Source organism: Seriola dumerili, unplaced genomic scaffold (assembly GCF_002260705.1).
Source record: "Seriola dumerili isolate Sdu_G_001 unplaced genomic scaffold, Sdu_1.0 BDQW01000432.1, whole genome shotgun sequence".
In the NCBI taxonomy this organism is placed as follows: Eukaryota; Metazoa; Chordata; class Actinopteri; order Carangiformes; family Carangidae; genus Seriola; species Seriola dumerili.
This window is the reverse complement of record NW_019174687.1, coordinates 521190-544650: the sequence shown is the minus strand read 5'-3', so window position 1 is coordinate 544650 and position 23461 is coordinate 521190. Positions and strand designations below refer to the sequence as shown.

The following is a 23461-nucleotide window of genomic DNA, read 5'->3' as shown; positions in this document are numbered from 1 at the left end:
GTGGATTACAGGGACAGAATTGGTGAGGACTGGATAGAGAGAGAGAGAGGGCGGGGGGTCATATAAGAGAGCGAAAGAGGCTGACAGAGGGAGGGACTTAGAGGGAAAAAGAGAGACAGAGCTGAGAGGATACACGGAGAAGATAAGAGAAAGGAAGCGAGAGAAGAAGGCACACAGCGTGGTTTGAGTTGAACAGGGTGAACTAACAGAGAGAGAGAGAAATCACCACAGAGATTGTTATGTGAAATATTTGGACTTAATCTACTCAGCAGCAGCTCGGAGGGACACTGAGGCTTTTGTGAGGTAACTGCTCTGCTTTTCGCTCCTAGCACTGCTTATTGATGAGAACATGTACAAAAGGGCACTGAGATGCTTCTCTGCCTCTTGATAATGGTTTAGTTCATGTATTCCCAAGTATCAAGGTTATTCCTTAAGTATTTAATGAGAGAGATGGGACAGTAAGCTGCACGGGGGTTGGGAAGCCTGTAGTTCTCTTAAATCAATTAAAGAAGTGACAGCTACAGTAGAGGAGCTGCAATCAGGACATGTTGCGCATTCCTAAACAGGAGAGCCTGTTCACTTTGTGTGGAAGCACATGCCTGTGGTTTACGCCCTCTGATCAGTTTCTGATTTGGCAATGTGAAGTTAGAATCTAGTGTAGCAGGTTGGTCTGTGAACACAAAGGTGAAGCTCAAAGAAATTAAAAATTAAAGGAAGTATAGCACTTGTGCAATGGTGTTGCTTTAAAGATACATTTACACATTTTGTTATATTCTCACCTTAAAACCTCAAATATTCTTGAGGTTACTATTTTCATGCTTTTACAACTGGACTGTGAAACTGAGCCTCAAACACTGATAGAGAGCTTGAAGGAAATTACAGCTCATACAATAGGCCATTTACATATCTGCTATTTTTTATTTCCCAGTGATTAACAAAGTAACTGTTTTCTTTTTTTAATGATGGTTTCATCAAACTCTGCCACATGAGAAATGTGATTCTATTTTCAGAAACAGCATGAGTGTTACAATACAACATTCACAGTGATTCTGAAAAGAGAATCACACAGATTAATTTCCCTGTGCACTGTTTACATAGGAAATTATTGGCTGTGATGTAGTAGAGTGGAGTTTGTCTTTATGGATGTAAATCAGTGAGGTAGTGATTGAAGAAATCAACCAATGTGTGAACTGGTTGTTTTAACTAGGAACACAATCTACAGCTCTATTTAGGAGCAAAAAAATCCATGATACTGTGGGAAAGTCACAATGAACAACTGAAAACAAGCAAAGATGCAGCAGTTAAAATTATCAGATTTTTGTTCATCTATTTATTCATTTATTTATTTATTTTTTTACAGCTGATTCAGATATGTTTCTCTGTGCACTGTTCTGCTCCTTCCTTCATTGATTGATTGCAAAAAGCTGTAAACACAACATCACCTCATGAAGTTGCGACACATCCAGCAGAAAAAACAGAAACATTAGCTTTCATTTCTCGTTGTGTTTGTGTCCACTTGGTGAAGTTTACAGTGATATCAGCTCTGTGTCCATGGACTCCTGAGGAGTTACCTCTTTAGCTGCTAAATGTTCCACTGTGTTCACCAGCTAGACAGCTTTCCACTCCACTCACTTCACACTTCACATTCAAAGCGAAAAAACAAACACTTGCTGAAGTCAGATATTAATAAACTCCTCTTACTCCTCTTTCTTCTTTTCAAGGGAAATCCTTTGTCTCAACTTTATTCACTGTCATTCTGTTACGAGAGGAAACTGTGTCACATACAAAGACAAGCGTCTATGTTTGGATCGAGAGGGAAGTAACTTGTATCACAAACAGAGTAGTTTATTTTGTTCAATGCAGATGTAATTTAAGTGAGTTATGTTGTTCAGGCAGCAATCATAATGATATACAGTCATCAGTCACACAGAACAGCCATAACCACACCGTAAATCATTCATTTAAAGTTAGAAGGCAATGAAGCAATAAAGAATAGATTTAGATACACTGATTCCAGCTGGAGTAAAACTGGGACTGCCATTTGTCGTGCTCACACAGTGTGCAAGTGAAAATCATTAGTAGCCTGTTGTTATTAATGATCAACAGGCTACTAATGTTGATGTTAAAGATAATGTGAAATTTTAGCCGTGGCACTCATAACCAAGCAGTGGCGGTGTGCCACTGCTGAGTGAATATAGGAGAAACACTGCATAGCATACATAAACAAGTGGAAAACTAAAAAGAACTCAGAGGGACCATACCTTCAAGGCTGCATAATCCAGTAATGTTAAGAGTGCTTTGTTTTTAATCATCGTCTGGATCTAGATCTGTAACTGCACTGTGATGGACAATCATGCTGATTTATGGAATTATTTGTACTTTCTTCATATTTTAATATTTGTACTTTGTTCAAATGTGAGTCAAATTTATAGATAGATAGATAGATAGATAGATAGATAGATAGATAGATAGATAGATAGATAGATAGATAGATAGATAGATAGATAGTTTATTTATCCCCTAAAGCAGCAGTTGTCAAAGTGTGAGGTGTGCCTCCCTGGGGGGGCACCAGAGAACTTCAGGGGAGGCACAGTGTGAGAAAAAATAACTGTAAACATCTAATTAGCTTAACTCAGCTATGCATGACGCAAAATGGATCAAATTTTAGTAGCTACAGTGAGAGAGGAGACAGAGTCGTGGGTGAGCAGAAAAAAGAGGGAGTGCGATCTACGTTTATTCCTTTCTACAGTGCATACCCACATCAACCACCAATGGGCATCAAAGACACAGGGCTCTATTGTACACCTGGCGCAAAGCGGCAAAAGGCACAACACAAGTGTCTTTGCTAGTTTCCAACTGACTCAGTTGTCATTTTCCCATTCAGGACCCACGTTGTTTAAATATCTAATACACTTGCGCTCATTTAAACGCACATGGGCCTGTTGGTCTTAAAATGAGGTCTGAAGTCGGTGTTGCAGTATTTCACTGTTATGTTCAGGACCATTATAGAGAGAGTAATATGTTCCTACATACTTGGGCACACAATGCACATCCACTCATCCACATGCCCCTGAGGGTCAGGGAGGGAGTTCTATGAGGGGAGGCTCACTTTCCCGCACTTTGAAAACACCTGCCCTAAAGTAAATTCAGGTGCCCAACAGCTCATTAGTAATAATAATAATGATAATAATAATAATAATAATAATGATAATAATAAACAATAAAGAATCATTAAATGAGTCCAGTTCATGATCCACTTCCTTTGGCTGAGTTGTTGTATAGCCTGATGGAATGTTGTGGAGAGGATGGTTGGTATTGTCCAAGATGGCCTCCGTTTTACATTGCATGCGTCCCTCCACAACAGTCCTGAGTGAGTACAGACTCCTGCCAAGCTCAGACCCAGGTTTTTGACCAGCTTGTCCAGTCTCTTTGTGTTTGTGTCTGACATGCTGCTGCCCCAGCAGACTGCAGCATAAAAAAGGACACTGTCCACTAGGGATGCAATGATTATAGATTTTGATGGTACAATTATAGTCTGAGGAGTAATCACAGTTTCACGATTATCATGCATTAATTTATTTAACGAGATTACTGATGTATTAAATCTGTAATTAAATCAATAATGTCATTTATTGCTGCCTTTTTGAAAATGAAATACAGCAACCAAATAATACAATACATAATAATGAATAAAGTTTTAAAAAAAAGTCTATCTCTCCCTTGTAATTAAATATAAGCGACCTTTGTTCTGTAAACATCTCATCCATGTGAGTATTTCCCTTTCAAACAAAACAAATGGAGTCAAAGGCTACAGGACCTCTGTCTGCACCGCTCTTTTGATCAAACATTTCACAAAATAAAAAACACATACAAAATAAATCCCACTTCAGGCCCATCGACTTTTTATACAGCTTTCAACCATATCACTCAATCTACTCCAAAAAATGAAGTTTTCTCAGATGCCACGGAGATCTGTTGACATATGAGCTCAATCGTTATCATTTCATTCATCATAACTTTTAGGACATTTGTGTTGGCTCAAAAAATTATTGAAAGCTTTGAAAAAAGTCAGTGAGAGACCTTGAGGTTTGAAGTAATGCACTGGATGTCACTGGATGGCATCTAGTGGTTAAAGGTGGTGGCAGCAGCATGGGCATGTACGATATCTCCGTCCTCCAGTGTAGATAGTGTTGCGGACTATATGATAGATTTTCTGTTTGAAGGTAAAACACAGCTTTGTCCTGGAAAAAAACCCACCATGAACAGCTCGAAATTTGAGCTGTTCATGGTGAGTTTTTTGGAACAATGTTACCTAGCCAAATTGTCAAAGGTTCTAAGAGTAACAGTCACAACACCTATGTGTGGTTGTTAACTGAACTACAGGTCAGTATCCTTTTGCTCACACTCTGTAGGAAGCCGTGAGCGAGTATCCTGGCCGTTGGCCAAAACTATGACACACTCAAGAGTGAACGTGATTGATTGGCATCATGTTGATAGATGAGGTAACCAATATTAGTTACTATCGATTAGACTCTCTCTGGGACAGTGATAAAAGTGTGGAGGTTTGACTAGTGTTATGGTTTTTTTAAATAGTGTAATATCGTTATCAGCTAATGTTGGCCCTAGTTTTCCCATTCCCGTTTGGCCAGAGGAGCTTCATAGACAGTTGCTTTTTGTTCTTACATGGAGTCTGTATGTGAAGTTTGTGTTGGAGTCTGTGTTGTTGTCATGTTTTTCATTCTAAGAGAGAGGCGGCAGGATGGGATGCGCCTTACACCAATTAGGGCCTACATGGATGACATGACGTTGATAACTACAACGGTGCCATGTATGAAAAGAGTACTTGAGAGACTTAATAAAAACTTAAAGTGGGCTAGTATGAAAATTAAGCCTAGTAAGTCTAGAAGTATCTCATTAAGTAGAGGGAAGCTAAGTGATAGGAAGTTTGTAATAGATGAAGAGGAAATTCCAATAATTAGGGAAAAATCAGTAAAGAGTCTAGGTAGGTGGTACAAGGCAGACTTGAAGGACGGAGAACAGATAGTGCAGTTTAGGAAAGATGTTGCCGAGGGACTGGATAGAATAGATAAATCAGGGCTTCCAGGAAAATTGAAGTTGTGGTGTTTGCAGTTCGGATTATTTCCCAGACTGATGTGGCCAATGTCTGTTTATGAGATTCCATTATCTGCTGCAGAAAAAATGGAAAGATTAGTTAGCTTTTACATTAGGAAGTGGCTAGGCGTTCCTAGATGCTTAAGTACGGTGGCACTGTATGGGAAAGGCATACTTCAGCTCCCAGTAACTAGTCTAGTGGAGGAGTTTAAATGTACTAAGGTTAGGACAGAGCTCCTGTTATCTGGGAGTAAAGATGTGGTAGTCAGTAAGGTGGTTCCAAACCCAATCAAGGGGAGAAAGTGGAATCCAAGAATGGCAGTGCAGGAGGCAGAAGCAACGCTCAGGCATACAGAGATTGTGGGTAATGTCCAAATAGGCCGGGGAGGCTTGGGGCTTGGCCCAGGCAAACCGGTGTGGAGTAGAGCAGGTCCCAAGGAAAAGAGAAAGCTAGTGGTGGAACAGGTTCGTAGACAGGAGGAGATATTAAGGGGTGCAAAGGCAGTGGCTCAGGCTAAGCAGGGACAGTGGTTAAATTGGGAAGGTGTAGATAAGAAAAAGCTTAGCTGGAAAGAGCTGTGGAGTATGGAGGAAAGTAGCATTAGATTCTTGATAGGGGCAACATATGATGTATTGCCAACTCCCCAGAACCTAAAACTCTGGGTAAATGGAGACCCGCTATGTGCATTGTGTTCAGGTACTGCAACTCTAAAGCACATTTTGTCAGGCTGTAAGGTTAGTCTGTCGCAAGGCCGGTACACGTGGCGACATAACCAGGTTTTAAAAAGCTTAGCTGCAGGAATAGAAGACCTACGGAGGCAGGCAAATTTAGGAGGGTCTAAAACAAAGAGAGTTGCAATAAAGTTTGTTCAAGAGGGAGAGAAAGTTGGTAAGACAGCAAGGAGGCAAGGCAGCTTAGAGGATGCTTGTGATTGGGAAATGCAGGTAGATTTAGGAGGAAAGCTTGTTGTTCCCCAGGAAATAGCCAGTACAAAGTTAAGGCCTGACATAGTCTTGTGGTCTAGGAGTAGAATGAAAGTATATTTCATAGAGCTGACTGTTCCATGGGAGGCTTCAGTTGAAGAAGCATATGAAAGGAAAAAGCTCAGGTATGTAGAGTTAGGGGCAGAAGCAGAGCAGCGAGGATGGAAAGTTAGGATTTGTCCAGTAGAAGTAGGATGTAGAGGATTTGTAGCAAGGTCTGTTGTCTCTTTGGTAAGGGAGCTAGGAGCAAGTGGACAGAGTGTGAGGAAAATAGTAAAAGACATGTCAGATGAGGCAGCAAGATCCAGTCAGTGGATTTGGATTAGAAGAAGTAATGGTAGCTGGGGGCCCAGCAGGGGGAGCACTTAGGATAGACAGACTCTTAGGAGAAGCAAGGAAGAAAATCCAGGAAGAGGAAGTGTTTTTAAGTGGAGGGTGTGGCCTGTGTGAGCCTCTTTGAGACCATGCGGTTAGTTCAGGTGAGTTGGTTTGTTTGTATTGCTTTGAATTGGTCTGTGGTGTGTCTCTGACTGTCTAGGCGAGTTTGTTTGTTTTAGGTGAGTTGTTGGAGAGTGGGGGAGTAGGGGGAGGTAGAGCACAGCCTAACCCGGCGGGGGAGAGCTAGCCCAAACAGGCACCTCTCCCTGACTCTACCTCCCTCATTCAAAATGGCCGCCATTTTCTCCAACTGGTTAGGGGAGTTTGTTTGCTGAATCTGCTGGTGTGTTTTGTCCTAGTTGATAATGTTGTGTGTGGTAGCATAGGCAAGGTAAAGGAGAAAATAGTTGTGGTGTGAGGAGCAGTGATGGCTGGCATTAGGGGAGTGACTCTGAGACGCCAGTGATCACTGTCTAGCCTCCTGGAGGTGTCGTGGGACCAACTAGACGAAACACTGGTGAAAGGAGGTTCCCACCTGATGACCCCAAAGACATGTTAGTTATCACTGCTCATTAGTCTGTGTAGCTGAATTAATAGTTATCATAGGGCTTAGGGAGTTATTCACTGAGTCTGGTCCAGTTTTTTTACAGCACAAGCTTCTTGTGTTTATCCTAAAAAACTAAGCTAATATTAGCTAGTGTTGCACTCCCTTGGGGTTGTACGAGAGTGGAAGCAAGGTATTGAGAAGAGTCATAGAAATCAGTCCAGGCTGTTAACAAGTGAGACAGGTCTCATTTATTAAGTTACAGTACAATCTGTAATACATGTGAATTGCTTCACATTCTGACATAAGTCAGATATACTGTTGTTCTATAGCTGAGATGTCCTTTGAGAGGACGGATCAGAGTGGGAACATCAGTAAAATACATAAATTTGTCTTTTAGAAGGTTAGAAATGTAAAATAAAAGTGGTCTGGAGCAGACTGACCTGAAAAAGGTATGTTTTGTGGAAGAGCCGATGGCCTCTAAATGGATTGGGATTGTTGGGATTTTTTGTCCAGTAGAATTACTGTGTTGACTGGTAATGCCTGGCTCACTGTTGGTGTTCCAGTTCATCCAAAAAGTGTTGGATGGGGTTGTCCAGTCAAGTTCTCTACGGACCAGGCTTTGTGAACTGGGACATTGTGATATTTAAACAGGAAATGGACCATCATTAGAACTAAGGGGCGCAGACCAAGAAAAACAGACCCAGTACACTAAAGTATCTGCACTACAATCATGGATTTCCTGCTTTCACTACAAAGATCTAAAGTGATTATTTAACCACCTTGCTTTATTCCCTTTACAAAAAGACACTTTCAGATGTCATACACTTCAATGAGTCGGCAATGCTACAGTTAACCACATAACCAAACAACGCCCACAGGCCACATAGGCAAATCACCATCTGCAATGGATGCATAGCAGGCAGTAATAACAATTTTAGCTGTTGCTTTCTGAGGCATATTTAGAAGCCTGTGATGAATAAATTAAAGGCAAAGAAGAAAAGAGAGGAGCCCTGGTTTTAATGTAGGCTTAAAGATTACTGCTACTGCTACCTCAGGGTTGTCTGGATTCTGGCCAGTTTGTTGTGCAGTAACTAGAGAAAATTTGATCTGTGTGTTTAGATAAAAGTCGCATTTACAGATATCAAACCAAAGTCATCAACATTTACATATTTTATCAGATCTGAGCAAAAACATTAAAATGAGTTACATTTTTTAATGTGTAAACAGAACCTGAATGAGGCCAATCACCTTGTCATTAGAGAAATCAGGAAAAATGAAACACACACAGTAATACAGTCACATATAGTGAGACAAAGGAACGTATTGCTCACCCAGACTGTAACTGTAATACAATGTAACACAGCTTTTTAATCATATAGTTTATCATTTAATGTTAATGTAAGAATCTGGTGATGACTTCATGTACCAGTGGACCAGCCAGATGTGAACAGCAGTGAGGTTGCTGCTAAGTCAGCAGTGCTTGCCCACAGCAGCAGAAGCGGTTATTCATAAAGGAACTAATGTTGTTAGAGGAAGCCCACTGTAATACTCTCATTCAACTTCAGCAGGAGCCTCAGCTGGTTATCTGTCACATCAAAAATCACTGGTTATCTCCTACAGCTCTGCTGGTTGGCTGGAGCTTCAGCTGTGGCCATAGAAAACAACTGAGACATCTCTAGGGAAAAACTAAGTCTGGCATAGAGAGATGGCCTGCATGTCAGCTCCTCTAAAAGAACACTGCCTCCAAGCCTCAAAGCACACATCTCATTTATCTTACACTCCACCTACTCTATCCTCTTTTCTATTACGTACCAGCATGTTCCTTACCAAGAGAACATTTGATGAAGATTTCATCTTCCTTCAATACTATGTGTAAATGTAAAAAACTTTTTTTTGTTTCATGATTGCACCCCCTAATTTTGCATTAATTCAATGGAATACCATTCTGTTGTTGGTCTACATAGATAGAGAACTTATGTTGATATAAAGCAGTAATGTTGTCATTCTGGCATAGGCAGAGCAGATGATCGCACTGCACAAGACAGTATTCTGTTACACAAGACCCACAGTTTGAACAACAACCCAGATTAGCTTTCTTGCTGAAGTCTCCTTCTCATCCAATATACAAACATGTAAAAACGTCCTCAGCCATTTGTTGGGGAAAATGCACCACTAACATCAGTTTGCGAGTCAGAAAGCTGTACAGCATGTTCACTTCCCTACAGTGTCACTTGGGTCTGGTTACTGTAGCGTTAACGCCATATTTTAGAATTTACTCTCGTTGAAATGGGGCACCAGTCCTCTAGGAGGACAACAATGAATTACTTCATTGCCAAATTTATCAATCTCATATCGGAAGCGATGACTTCTCGATTCAATGGATCTCCAGTCTCTACGTCAAAAGAATACAACAGGACAACAACTGGGTGTAAATAAAAGAGTTTATTAACTAAACTACTATCTACAGAGTAAATGCAAGGTGTAATAATCATAGAGATGAAAATAATAATGAAATGAGCAGTGTGATGAGTTGGCAACGGTGGGAGAGGATATGTTATGGCTATACACTATGGCTATACAGCTAATGATACTACATCTACAAATTAGGTTTGATGATTAAATATTGCTATATTTCGACATCAACCCAGTCATGAGCAGGGTGTTAAGACCGGCCTACTGTGAGTTGCGCTGTAGCTGAAGACCCTCGGCTGGAACCCAGGTGGCTGTGGTTGTTGTGGTAACCCTGGAGATGCGGGATCTAGGTGGATTCTCCTGGAGGCCGTGTCCCGTTATCACGATGACGGATTCTGCCGGTGTCTCAGCGATTCAGCTCTGGTGGAGTTTGCCAGGAGACTTTCTGTCTCGGGCACTCTTGATTTCTGCTCGGCTTCTCTGTAGGCGGTCGTGCAGAGGTGTTATCTGCCTGCGTCTCTTGTGGATTGATGCAAAATAAACTCTAATGTTGTTCACTTTGGCTGGATAACTTTAGAGGAGGCCGGTGTTGACCAGATGACTCTAAAGTTGTCAAAATCTTCAAAAAGGAAAACTTGATGATGATTAAAAGTTACAAAATTACTCTGAGGCACTTCTGTTGTTTTGGTTCAGTTGGTCTTGACTTGGCTTATAAAAAATAAAAGATTGCGCATGTAGACAAAAATGACGTTACTTGGAGCTTGTGGCAAAGAAAAATAAAAGACGCGAAAAGTGCAAAAATGACTAAGAGCCATGAGTTTGTGGCTAGCAGCTTAGAGCTAAGAGTTTACATGGCTACAGAGCCGGGCTTTGAGCCAGGACCCTGAGCTTTGAGCAAAGATCTCAGCTTCTAGTTTCTGCATCGTTTCTCGCTTCTCGCATCTTCTTGTTATCTGGGTTCCTCTGACTTTTCTTAACTGACATCTGACCTCTTCTCACCTTTCAGGTTTTTCTGCACTTCTCCGACTTTTGTGACTTTGTGTGAAATGATCACGACTGTTTTATCCCCTGGGGACTGGCGCATGTTTCAGGGGCGTCCCCAATCTCCTGTGTTTCCACTTGGAGAAGAGAGTAATTTTCCACTGAACTTTGGAATAATTTAAATCTAGAGTTTACTTATAAATTCGCACATCCATCTTCCACCATGACCACAAAACATTAAGTGAAATAACATATAAAACTACTTGCACTAATAATGGCAGAGAGGAGTAATAGGAGTGTTGATTCCATATTACATCCTTCAAACCTGGAATTAATCATGATACAAGTGGTTAATTGATCAAACAACAATATAAACATTTCCCAAAGCTAAAAGTCTATAAATGTGGATTGTCGGCAGTTCTTTGACTGTAATAATAATAATATGGACATTCTGGATGTCATGTAGTGTGTGTTACCTTGTGTGAAGGATGCTGACAGTATGGTCACAGGAAGGACATTGTCTTAAAATCTACATGTTACATTTCAAACATTCTATGGGATAGAAGTTTGCGATTATACTATTGCATAGGAACATCTTATGAGTTACAGAACAGCTAGATATTTAATTTTACAATCTTCCTTAGATCTGTGTCTGTGAAGAGTGTTCTGCTGGTCACTACCCAGGATTGGAATGTGGGTTGTAGTTTATGACTCTTATCTAGAAAGGGACAGAGGAAGGGAGGTTGGTGTGTGTGTTCATGCATGGCACAGACAGGCCAGGATTCACACTTAGTGTTAATCAGTCCTTTTGTTGTTACTTGTCCTATATAAGAAACAATCAAATATCATTAGACAAAGTCTTATTGTTACAAACTGGAGATTTTGCCTATATTCTCCAGTAGTCTGGTGTCCAGTGATTAATCCTCTGGAGCTGACCCTTTGACCTTTGGTCTGGTTCTGTGTCGTTTGGACATGCTAACAGCATGGTCTGTTTGTGGAAGAGGGGTCCTTTGTCTCTGTTTCCTATCAATCTGATAGTTTGATGGTGGGAAGAGTCGCAAAGTGTCAGTTGTGGGTCTGTAACTCTGCATGTCCTTATAATGAACTTCCTTAAGGGCTTGTGACTGATGTCAGGCCACGTATGTATGCTACATTACACACTATTGTGGTACAGTTACCAGACATCCTGGTTTCAAGCTGGGTGTCCTGACTCCCAGCAAATATTTGTAAAACACTAAAATGTCCTGATTTTCACCACAATTAAAATAATAATTATAATTGTTTTGCGTGCTTACATAGACGTTTATCGTGGTCTGTCCCCTCATTAGTACCTAACCCAAAATAAAAACATAAACAATGCAGCATGTGTCTGAATTCAACACTGATTGGTCTGTGTGTGTGTCAATCAATCATTGTCTATCCATGACATGTAGACAGTGCAGCCTGCTCAAAGCTCTCAGCTAATGAATGATGAAAAAGAGCATTTCTGATCCCATTTTTCTTTCTTTAATAATGTAAATCTATTAACAATACATTAAAACACACTGAGCTGAGCTAACAAGTGAGTGTATTATAGATCTCAAGTAGTTCAAACACACACACTGGTTAAAGACTGCAGTAGGGGAGTAAATGACTAGCCCCACTCCTAACTGGTACAGCCTTAACCTTGACCTGACCTGTGTTGAGATGACAGTTATGTATATAAGACATAGCATAAAGAGTGAAAGAAAAGGGTGAGAAACTACACATGAAAAGCAACTGTACTGCTGGAAACACACTGTCAGCATTGTGTGGGCATGGCGGCTGCCATCACTGAGCTGCTGTGGAGAATCATATGCATGTGTTCTACATTGAGTTTGCAGGTTACTGGAATGTTGAATTTCTCTTCATTATAAATTTTTTAAAATTATAAAATTTTTTATTTATTTTTGACAGAAAATGTCTCTAAAATGTCACTGTCTCCACATGCAGCTGCTAAAAATGGTTAAAAAATAGTGTCAGTTTTGTGTAATGTTGCTGTCATGATGTGAATGACAACATTTCTTTTCTCTGTCTATTTTTGCTGGGAGACATGTGCATCATGCATGAAAAATAGGTGAGAGGCTGAATCTCTAGATCAAGGGACGCAGCTGAGAGGCGTGGGATGCACGTTGCACACAGGCAGTGTGTCCACTCTAACCCATTAACATGTGCCGAAGTGAAATCCAAGACATTCAGTAGCACACATGAGGCATCCAGTATGTTCCTGGCCTAAAGCCGTGCTAGCAGCTCAGTGAGGCTGCACTTTGACACAATTATACTTTGAGCTAAATGCTAAAATCAGCACCAATTAAAATGCTAACATGCTGATGTTTAGCATGTTAGCATGCTAACATTTAGTAGCAAAAATACTGTACAGATCAGCATTTTGAACTGATCATGGCGCAAGATGAAAAATTATTAATAAACATGAATGTCGGTAACAAATCTCATGACAGTCAATCAATTTGTTTTAGAAGACATTTCACTCAAAATGTCAGCGGGATCTGCCAAGCAGAGCAAAAATATATTCCTCATAGAAGTAGTCACTAAATTAACGGACAACTCAACTGTTACAGTTGAAACAGACTTGTCATTCTGTTTTTTTGTTTTATGGGCTATTAACCCCTATTAATGTGTACAGAAGTCTATTGAGTAACATAAATTATTAGCTGAGGTTGTGATGATTCTGAACATGTGCAGCACTTGGTGAAACTTTTAAAAATGTATTAGCTTTATTACGAGAAACACAAAGGTATGAAAAAATGAAAAAGTCTTAATGTGGGCCTGAGAGGAACATCAATATTGTTTTTAAAGTAAATTAACCACAGCTTGTCCAACCGATTTGTTAGTGAATGTCAGGTATCTTTTTATTCAGAAAGTTTTGTTGGCAGGAGGCTCTGTGGTCATTTTAAGAAACTTAATGGGTGACGGTAGAAATGCCATCAACTCACACAAAATATCATCATCAGCTGTTTCTGGCCTCCCTGCTGTTTCTGTAATATTTCCTCCATTTCCTGGTTCAAGCACTCGGTTGATACTGAGTATATACTACTCTGCTGCTCCCTGGGAGTCGCCTTTGATGTGTGACTGACAGGGTCATTAATTAGCTAGTTAGCGTTATGTGGTGCATGGGATATTACTGGAGACACCTGTCCATTTGGCTGAGAGTTTTCACCACAAAAAGCAAGCAGATCTTTTACTGAAGTATTAGCTATACCACAACATTTGACTCCTCCATTACAAGTACAGGTCCACAGTTAAAAAAGTATTATCAGAAACAAATACTCAATGTCAAAAGTAACAGTACTTCTGCAGAAGAATGGCCACTGCCTTATATTATACTGTATACTATGCATTAACATACACACATTTGTTACTATGTTGGGTGGTTTAATCTACAAAAATGTATTACAGTTCAAATAATCATCTGTGCGCTGCTCTTTGGAATGGATTCATTTCTGCCTCTTTGTGGCTAATGCTGAAAGAACTCTTAAAAACATCTGCTGTTATCATCAACTGTAGCTGCAATGGCTGTTTCCCCTCCCATCTGCCACAGGGCGGTAATCATCCCATTCTGGCAAAAAGATGCTGCAAACTTGTTTGAATAGGCCACATATTGGTGAGATTTCTGCTTTATCACAGTTGATACTGTTACATGTTATACTGTTTTCAAATAGTGTGAAAAGTAATCAGTAGTGCCTCTGTTTAACAATGATGATAAAGCTCATGGCTATAGCGTTGCAGATGTGTAGATATTTTTTAATGAAAAGGACTGATCTAACATTAGTGTATTACACAATGTTCCACATAGCTCATTTAGCAAAAGCAGCAGCTTCAGTCCTAGGGATGGGTACCAAAACCTGGTATTAAACAAGCTACAGGCTACATTTTTAAGGGCCGTAGTATCAAGAAGCTCTGATGTTATCGGCTCTGCTCATGGTCCCGGAGAAATTAAGAAAACAGAGAGACTCTGTTCTTAGTTACGCTGGTGGAGAGAACTAAACATTCAAAGTGTGGTTCAGTCTTTTTCAAGTGGAGTAGTGGAAACATGTGTGATCTCTGGAAACATCAAGTGAAAGTCTGTCACATATACAGACAGGCTCCAGCTGTGTTTTGTATGCTGCAGCCTGGAGCCCACACACAGAGTTAATTACATTATACGAACATTAGTTAATGATGAAAAGTAACCATTATCCAGCTGATAGTTCTGGGTTTATTGTTAAATTTAATCTGAAATGGACCAAGCATCATCTGAACTGTTCAGAAATTAATTTTCATTTTCAGATAAGATAAGCAGTATCAGTAAAAGTAGTACTACCATTAAAATCTTACCCATCCCTATTCAGTCCTTCATCACTGTCTACACAGAATCAGTGCTGAGTGCAGGTCACTTGCATTTTTTCAGTGCTCAGAACCGAATACATAATACTGTATTTCTGCACATACAATGGAGGAAAATAGACCTGAAACATAAAAATATGTTAAAGTGTGAGTGAAAAGTGAGCCATTGCACCACGTGACATGCCTCCTGTGTAGACAAACCTTTAGTGTGTCCCAGCTGAACCCATGCTGCACTCCACTCTGCATGTTCATTTGTGGCCTAGGTTGACTGCAGCCACAATTACTAATGCAGTATATATATATATATAGTATATACAGTAACAGTATATGAGCTTATGAATGGTATATGACAAGTTCAAGTGGATCGCAATGTAGAGACCAGGATTTATGAAACTTAACATAAACTGTACATTTATGTTTTACCATGACCAAAAATTTTATTGTTTGAAATGAACTTTGATGAAGGTGAGGTCAGAGCAGAGTAAGGCTTGTGTTTGAAGGAGGTGAAGTTGGTGATTTGTATGGTTAGTTAAACAAACACTATGAATGTATCATGTACGTATCAAATGACTGTCAGAGGACTGAAAGGTGGTTCTGAAAAGTTTGTAGCTTGATTTGTAGCAGTTGTGTAATTTTTGAGAATCTTCACCTCTGGATAAGTTGAAATATTGATGTTTAGCAACGTTTAGACCACAGGGCAAGAAATCATTTGTATCCAAGAACAGCTACATCATGGATTGTAATGATGACATCATGTTTTCATGAGTGAGCTTCCTCACGATGACTACAGATATTGGTGTTTGAGAGGTAGTGCCTTATTTTTTTAGGAGTGACTCTTATCTCTTTTCTCCCAGTCAGGAGCCTTTTCCAGTAGTGCACATCATCATTGCACTGTATTACTGCCCTCCAACCCTGTACTGAATTTATTTATATATATACCTGAGAAAGAAATCTTAAAGAACATAAAAGACAAGCAAGGTTTGGATAGCATATCAACAGAAACTTTTACCTTCAGCACATAATGTTAAAAAACATACCAGAGATTACCAGGATGCAGATCAGTGTTGCCAGGTGGACAGTAATTATCAAACTTTGTACACTGCATCATTAATAATTCTAAAGATACTTGATGATATGCTATTTTTTTCCATAGCCAAGTTAACCAGGCTGATTATTCATCATATGCAAACAATGTCAGTAATATACTATGGAAAACTAATACTGGATCTGATGATCAACCACATCTCTGCTGAGATCTTGTGAGGTTTGGTTATCCTCAAGTTTTTTGTAATTTGTTTCATTAGGTGAAAAAAATAGAGTCACATTAGAATCATGATTCTATCTAACAATTCAAAATCAATTCATAAATTCAAAAAAATCTATTAATATTTTTCAGTCTTGCACATTTTTTCTGAGAGTTTAGCTCACCAGTGTTATAAATGGTGCCATGTTGGTTTCTGCCCAGGTAATCCTCCTTGGTGTGAGCAAAAACATTAAGGAAAAAATAATTCAACCTACTCCATCTTCACTGAGCACAGTGTTTGAACACATTTTCTAACAGATTTTATAAACTTGAGGGGAAGAAGCAGCTTGATAACACCCATCTGCAAGTTTTATTTATATCTTTAAGAGCTTTAATATCTGCTCATCACTAAAGTCTATGTCATATAGACAGCCAATAACAACAAATGAAATGTTGACATTTAAGTTGTATTGATTGATTTCCAAATGTCAATCATGCATTGAGTAAAACATAAGAAAACATTCCACCTTAAAAGTGTCCAGTAGCTGCTGGTAGCCTCTGAGCTGTTAAGTGAATTAAATGGTTAATTAGTAAAGATGAAAAGACAGAAAACTTACTTTCATTCATCATTCACTCAGACAGTTTCTTTATCTGTGATTGATTTACACATGACAAAGTCAGTATGTTACAGCTTGTGCTTAGGGTTGTCACCTTTTATTTAAAAAAATAAGGGAAAATAAGGGTAATTGTGGTGTTACCAATTGTACAACTGTTCCAGGTCATAGAAAGCCGCAACTAGGTTATCTACTCTGAAGCACCATTCCACTTTCATCTTCCTTTAAAAATTATTTTAATACTCTTTGAATTTATATGCCAGACTGGGCTAACAGCTCTCTGGAGAACATACACACACACACACACACACACACACACACACACACACACACACACACACACACACACAGAAGCATCCCCAGGAGGCATTTTCACCATCTCTTGTTTCATGGGGCTCTGATCCATGACAACTTAGTCATGTGACGGTGTAATGGGCAGCAGAGCACAGAAAAGTCTCTCATGACCTAAACAGGAATATGGATGTTTGGGAAACAATATTATTCCGCTTGACTCTGTAACAGATTTTCTGTATTCATCTTTGATTTTTCTGTCAATTCAAAGTAATTTTGTTTGTGCACCACCAAACAATCTGTGGCTTACCCACAATACTGACTCTGGTTTAGGATAGCTGAATAAAAAGAGTGGACCAGCTTGACAACACTCACCTCCTTTCAGCTGCAGCAGAAACACTGCCACTCTAGTGGAAACAAGAAGGAAACGAGAACTACGGACCAGTTATAGTCGAGACTAAACAGAGGAAAGTTGGCATTAATGTTTAGCGCCAGCTGACATCTTACAGTTAATGAGTCAGAGGCCTGTAGACTATTCATTCTGGTTACATTTTTGGCTTCAACTCTTTGTATTTCATTCATGAATGAACAACATGGCAGAAAGACAGAAGAAGACAGTGGCAGAGTATCATGACATCTCCTGGTGGCCCGAGTTGTTTTGTCACGTCGTCACCAAGCAACTTGACCAACTTGACTAACCTATTGACTCATAGCCTACTTTGGGTTTCTGCTGTGACTATATAGTGCACATGTAGCTTCCACTTTCACCTTTAATAACATGCAATTGCTAAAATTGTTTTAAAAATATTTAAATTTGAACATATTTTTCATATTTGTTAGTCAGTCCAATTTTTTTATTTTGTAATCTGGATTAACATAGTGACCAACTTTATAACCAGTCTGGTCATGTTAACAAATAGGGTTAGCCTACACACAGGGCGGCCTGGGATGATGACTTTGCTGGAAAAAGTGTGTGATGGTTGGGCTGGTGGATGGGTGTGTAGCCTGTCTGACAGGGCAGAGTTTGCCTCCTGTCATAAACCTTCGGTTCATGGTAATGTGTTAATTAACCTTAACCCTTATCTTTCTCTTACCTTAACCATACAGCAGTTACCATGTGCAGATATTGTAGAAAGTCACATTACTTAATGCAGGTATTGGAAGTACAAAATTGTCATATAGGCATACTGACAATTGTATCTGGTGGTAGTTGTTAATGGAGACTGTAAATATGTATGGTCAGAAATCAACCCTGTTTCCTAAAGTTTACGTTTATATACAGTTATTTTGTAGGAAATGTAATGTCTAAATAATGTTTTTTTTTTATCAAATTCATGAGGAATTAGATTTAAAATCATGAAGGAAAGGAATTGGGTTCTTGGTCACCTCCCTGAACAAGACTCTTTTTGCACATTCACCAGAGTACACCCTGGACAGGTCTCCAGTCTATAACAGGACTGACATATAGAGACAAAGAAACATTCACACTCACACTCACCTACAGGGAATTTAGAGTCAGTTAGTTAACTTGCATATCTAAGGACTGTGGAAGAAACCTACGCTGGCATGGGGAGAACATGCAGACTCCACACAGAAAAGCCCTGGCTGGCCAACAGTTTCAAACCCAGAACCTTTTTGATGTGAGGCGACAGTGCTAACCACTCGACCACCCTGCCACCCAATTTCAGTTTTGGATTTATACTTCCCTGTATACCCTTCCCCTTTGCTAGATCTGCTACTGTTTGCCCTGTTTGGACTGCTTACCTGTGTGTGACCTGCTTAAGCTTCAGTAAAGATTCTTCTTCTTACATCAACCCAGTCTGCTGTGTGCCTCTGAGTCTCTGAGTTCACAACAATTGTTGCCATAAATATATGTACCACTCTATTCATTCACAAAACATTGCAGTACAGTTTTCAATAATTTAATACAATCATCCCATTAAAAAATACACAAATAATGATGCTCTCAAAAAGTGGCATGCATAAACAAACAGCCCCTTCTGCACGTGCATCAGCTGACAGACTAATCCAGCAAGGCTGCCAACCTTGCATGCTAAAGACTTTTCTAATTAGAGCGCTCTGATCTGATTTGAGGTCCTTGGTCCTTGGCCTGATATGTTGGTGACTGCGGCAATGGCAGCAATCATTCAGACTAAGTAAACACTTCACATCACCTCTCAGATGTCAGATGGCATACATTACAATAAGTATTTCATGAAGCAGCTTACTACTGAAACTGCTGCATTATTATTGCTGATGTACTTTGTGATTAAAAAAATGCTCAGTTATCATAGAAATAGCACAAGTGTCATCCTGGGACACAACAAAACAAACATCATCTGCTTGATATAAGACTTCTTTTTGTTTTGGTCAAGAATGAACTTTCACACTCAACTTCATTAACTTCATTTTTTCCTCCAGGTGTCTAAGTTGAGGGCTGAAGAAAAAGAATTGAAGAGAAGACAAGGTTTGCAGCCAACTTCAAGTGTCACAGGGATATCACATAACCAGACCTAGAACCTGACTCTAAACACAATCCTTTCAAGGGAACCCCCGCCAACATCAAAAATGGGTCAATAATATCCTCGCCCAACATAATGACCTTAGGTACCTTACACATTTCTGAGAGGACACTACACTAACAGATTTACTTGTCATCATCTTGGTTCATACTGGAATTTTGGAATTCAAATCCAGCTTTGGATGTATGTCGATTTCCAACCTGGAAGTAGACAGCTCTCTGAACTTTTCAATACCTTTTGTTTTTAGCAACAATCCTCCCTGATGATCACAAGGGAGTATGTCACTCTGTTTCTGGTGGGCTCTTGTTTCCTGCTGGACTACAGCTCCCAAATCCATGTGCAGGCTCAGCTCCAGAGAAGACCTAAAGGTGCAGTGATGTCAACCAAGGGAGCAACTGGGACTAAGAGTGTGAGGATGTCTGTGGAGGAAGTGTCATCATTCAAAGTCAGGACAGGGCTAAGGAGACATGGGATATCGAGGGTGCAGCGTGTTAAAAGAGGATGGGTGTGGAACCAGTTCTTTGTCCTGGAGGAGTACATGGGGTCTGAACCACAATATGTCGGGAAGGTAGGTAACTATTTGTCACATCTGAGCTTTTAATATTCTACACGTATTTACCAGATAGCTAGATAGATGTCACCCAAGTTGTGCCATTGCATGTGAAGGCCACATGCAACAGCTATTCTTATTGTCAATAAATCCCACTTGCAGACCAAAACCAGCAATGAATTTACCATACTAACAGGTATTGTGTGTGTATTCAGTGCCACAACTGGGCAACACTGATGTTTTATATTTTGAATTTCTGACAGACAGTCAGACGATCAGACAGGTTGGAAAGAAACTTTCAGGTTAGCTATTGTCTCTTCCAAACTTAATTGGAGGAGAAATTGAAGGTGAATGGTAAAATCAGTTATGAACATCCATAACAGAATAAAAACCACTTCCTGCTTCAACTTTGACTGACCCCACAGGTTTTCTGTTCAGTGAGTCATTATTACAGACATACTGATACACATTCAAATAAAGTGATTCATTGAACCTATATAACCTGTGACTTGTTTACAGTTAGTGAGCATAATGTTATCATAACCTATAGAAACAATGGCAGATCTACAAAAATGTAACACAAGTCGTAAGAAGCAACAGTCTTTCCACAATAAATGGCCATGGTTGCTTGACAGTGCCTTGAACTTGGCCATCAAAAATTAGAGTGACCAATGAATGCATGAATCAATGCCTTCATTTTCCACAAACAGCTGTGTTGTTAGTATATACTGTATCTTAGTGCTGGACTTCTGAAAACAATTCTGTGTTCATTCTCTGTTCTTAACTTTCATTTTCCTAGTAAAGTTTTATAGCTTTTTTGCTGCTGCATTAGCAATAAACATTGAATGTTTTCACATCATGGACTGACAGAAAGCTTCTCATTGCACTTGTGATTGGACTAGATCAGATATCTCCAACCTTTTTTCCTTTGAGAGCTACTTTAACAAAATAAAAGGGGCTAAGAGCTCCTCATGTTTTTTATTATTGGTAACATTTATTCACATATCTTATCAAAACACTCAAACTGATCTCCGAAACAAACCAGATCAATAAGATCATTTAACAAGTCATCAATTATCAATATCCAAAAACATCTGAAACTCACATCAGACAAAAATATGAGTACTGATTTAGTCAGAAAAGTTTGAACATTTTTTATGTGAGAATGTTACTGTATAGACTCATAATTTATGGTCCATTTATATGAGTAACATCTGTTTGTAAATCTGCTGTGACAATTTTGGAGATTGGGGAGAGCAGATGGTTGGTGTACTGTACCGCGACACCCTGGTCCAGAGCAGTGTTTTGCGGTTATGCCTCCTACCCAGCCTCCACCTTGTATCCCGCCATCGTACCTTGAAGATCAAGATCATGGGACTGCTGAGTATGTCCAGTATGCTCACAGTGATACTTAAAAATCCTTGCTAATCTAGTATACATCATGGTATTTCTTACATGTGTAAAATTCACATACTATGCAGTTGGAATGCACTACGTACTCATCTTTACATCACACTTAGTATGAATAGTACATAAGAAGACGGTTCCAAACACAGCCACTTTGCAGTATGCAACATTTATCACAAAAAATGTATCCTCCCATATTCTAGTAAGTGACATATGTTCTGGATCCAGCCCGAGGTTCCTGTTTTGATAAGCATTGCTTTAAATGGTCAAAAGAACTTTTCAGGTGCACTAGCACCATGAGCTGTGATCACTTCCTACACATAAATCATGATACACAAATATGGGGTCTTCAGGGTGATAAGTGTGCATGATTTTTAAACAACTTACTATTTTGTTCAAGGATACATTTGTGGTAGTTAGGAATGTAGAGTAGTTTTACACTTGTTCTCTAAGTTCTATCGTCCTCCTTTGGCCCAACTACAGGCAGTGGGGGGACACGTGCAAGGGCTGAAGAGGAAGTCAGACAGAATAAGCCAGGCTCTACTCATGCCCAGCCAGAGAGGATTTCTGCCCAGGGGCTCCTGATTAATCTGCTGTTGGTGCTAATAGCAGGGCCACAGCTTTATTATCACGGGGGGGGGGGGGCGTCAGAAGGAATCAGATGACCTTATAACACTTGGAGTTTAAGTCTGGAGGCTGGATCTGTGGAGGCAAGCAAGTTTAGTGGCTTGAGGCAGAACAGGAGTCCAGCTAGGGTATAAAAAAGTGTGAAACAAATTAACACTTGCATGTCTCATCAACTATCACTTACTTCTAACAGGCGAACAGGCCACACATATAAAGGAGGACCTCTGCTGCACAACTTGTCCTCAAAACACCATAATTCCCCATAACACAGTGAACTGCATCAAGCAAAGATATCCAGAGAAGCTAACAAATAATATGTATTATGTTACATTTGTGCCTCATTCCTCAGTGCATGATGCAACTTTTTGAGTACAGGAGATTTTTTTCAAACACAGAAATTTTTGTCATGCAAGAAAAAATAACATTTTGTGCAAACAAAAATCTTTTTTATGTTTGCTATCATCCACATATGATATGATAATCTCTTTGTCTCACTTTTAGTCAGTATGTGACAATGTGATACAATCACAACCACCAGGCACACCACACCTCCATGCAAATAGAGTCAACAATTTTGGTTGCACATAGTTTAATGAAACCATTTCAGACTGCTGCTGGTTTCCACTCATTTATGTTTTTGGTATGAAAATCAATCAACATTTGATACTTGTTTCAGTTTTATAAACGTTTGGCCTCATTTATATCAGATGTAATGTGTTATTGTCGTGTGGAAATGCAGCATTTGTGCAGACTTATTTATCACTTAAAACTATATTTTAACAGTCACAAATATGAATACAAACTTATAGGATAAAACAGTCATATTGTTTTGTTCTTGCCAACAAATACTATAAAAAGAACAAAACCACACTGTGTTTATCTTGTCTCTCAGTACTTGTCATCAATATATCACCCAGTGCAACAGTGTGACTCAGTGATGTGTTTTAAAGAGTGTTTGAACAACAATAGAGCTATATGATTCAGAGGCTTTGGATACACACACAACAGTTAGGATATATTAATTGATGGTTTGGGTCTCCACATAGGATTTGTTGACACTATTCTAGTAAGTGTGCCAATATATATTACATTCCTATACAAGTAAAGTGCAACAGCAAATACGTTTTGTTGGAAACATAATTGGAACAGGGTTCAAATTTCTATTAATATAGATACAGAGAGCACTTAGTGTGGAGAATGGGGGGCCACTGAAGTTCACTAATCTCACTGTCATGTTGATGAAACCAGTTTGTGACATGAAGCATGATCCTACTGGATGTCCCTCAATTAGCCTAAAATTGCTGGGAGCTGTTAGCTTTTTGATTGTTATCATAAAAAGAACGTATTAGAATTTATTATTTGGCCTCTGTATTGTTATGGGGTCATATATGGGACATGGGTTGTAAAATGAACCATTGCTCTAGAGACTGT

At 39.5% G+C, this 23461-nt stretch overlaps 1 protein-coding gene across 1 annotated transcript in view; it reads left to right on the top strand.

Annotated features, from left to right (window-relative positions):
* The first annotated feature begins 218 nt into the window (after nucleotides 1-218).
* Nucleotides 219-23461, top strand: part of LOC111233866 (cadherin-12-like) — a 112703-nt gene continuing 89460 nt past the window's right edge. The window contains exons 1-3 of the mRNA XM_022761767.1: nucleotides 219-303; nucleotides 19346-19531; nucleotides 19694-20014. Coding sequence (XP_022617488.1) covers nucleotides 19709-20014 — 306 coding nt within the window. The 5' untranslated portion in view covers nucleotides 219-303; nucleotides 19346-19531; nucleotides 19694-19708. The remainder of the gene's footprint in view (nucleotides 304-19345; nucleotides 19532-19693; nucleotides 20015-23461) is intronic.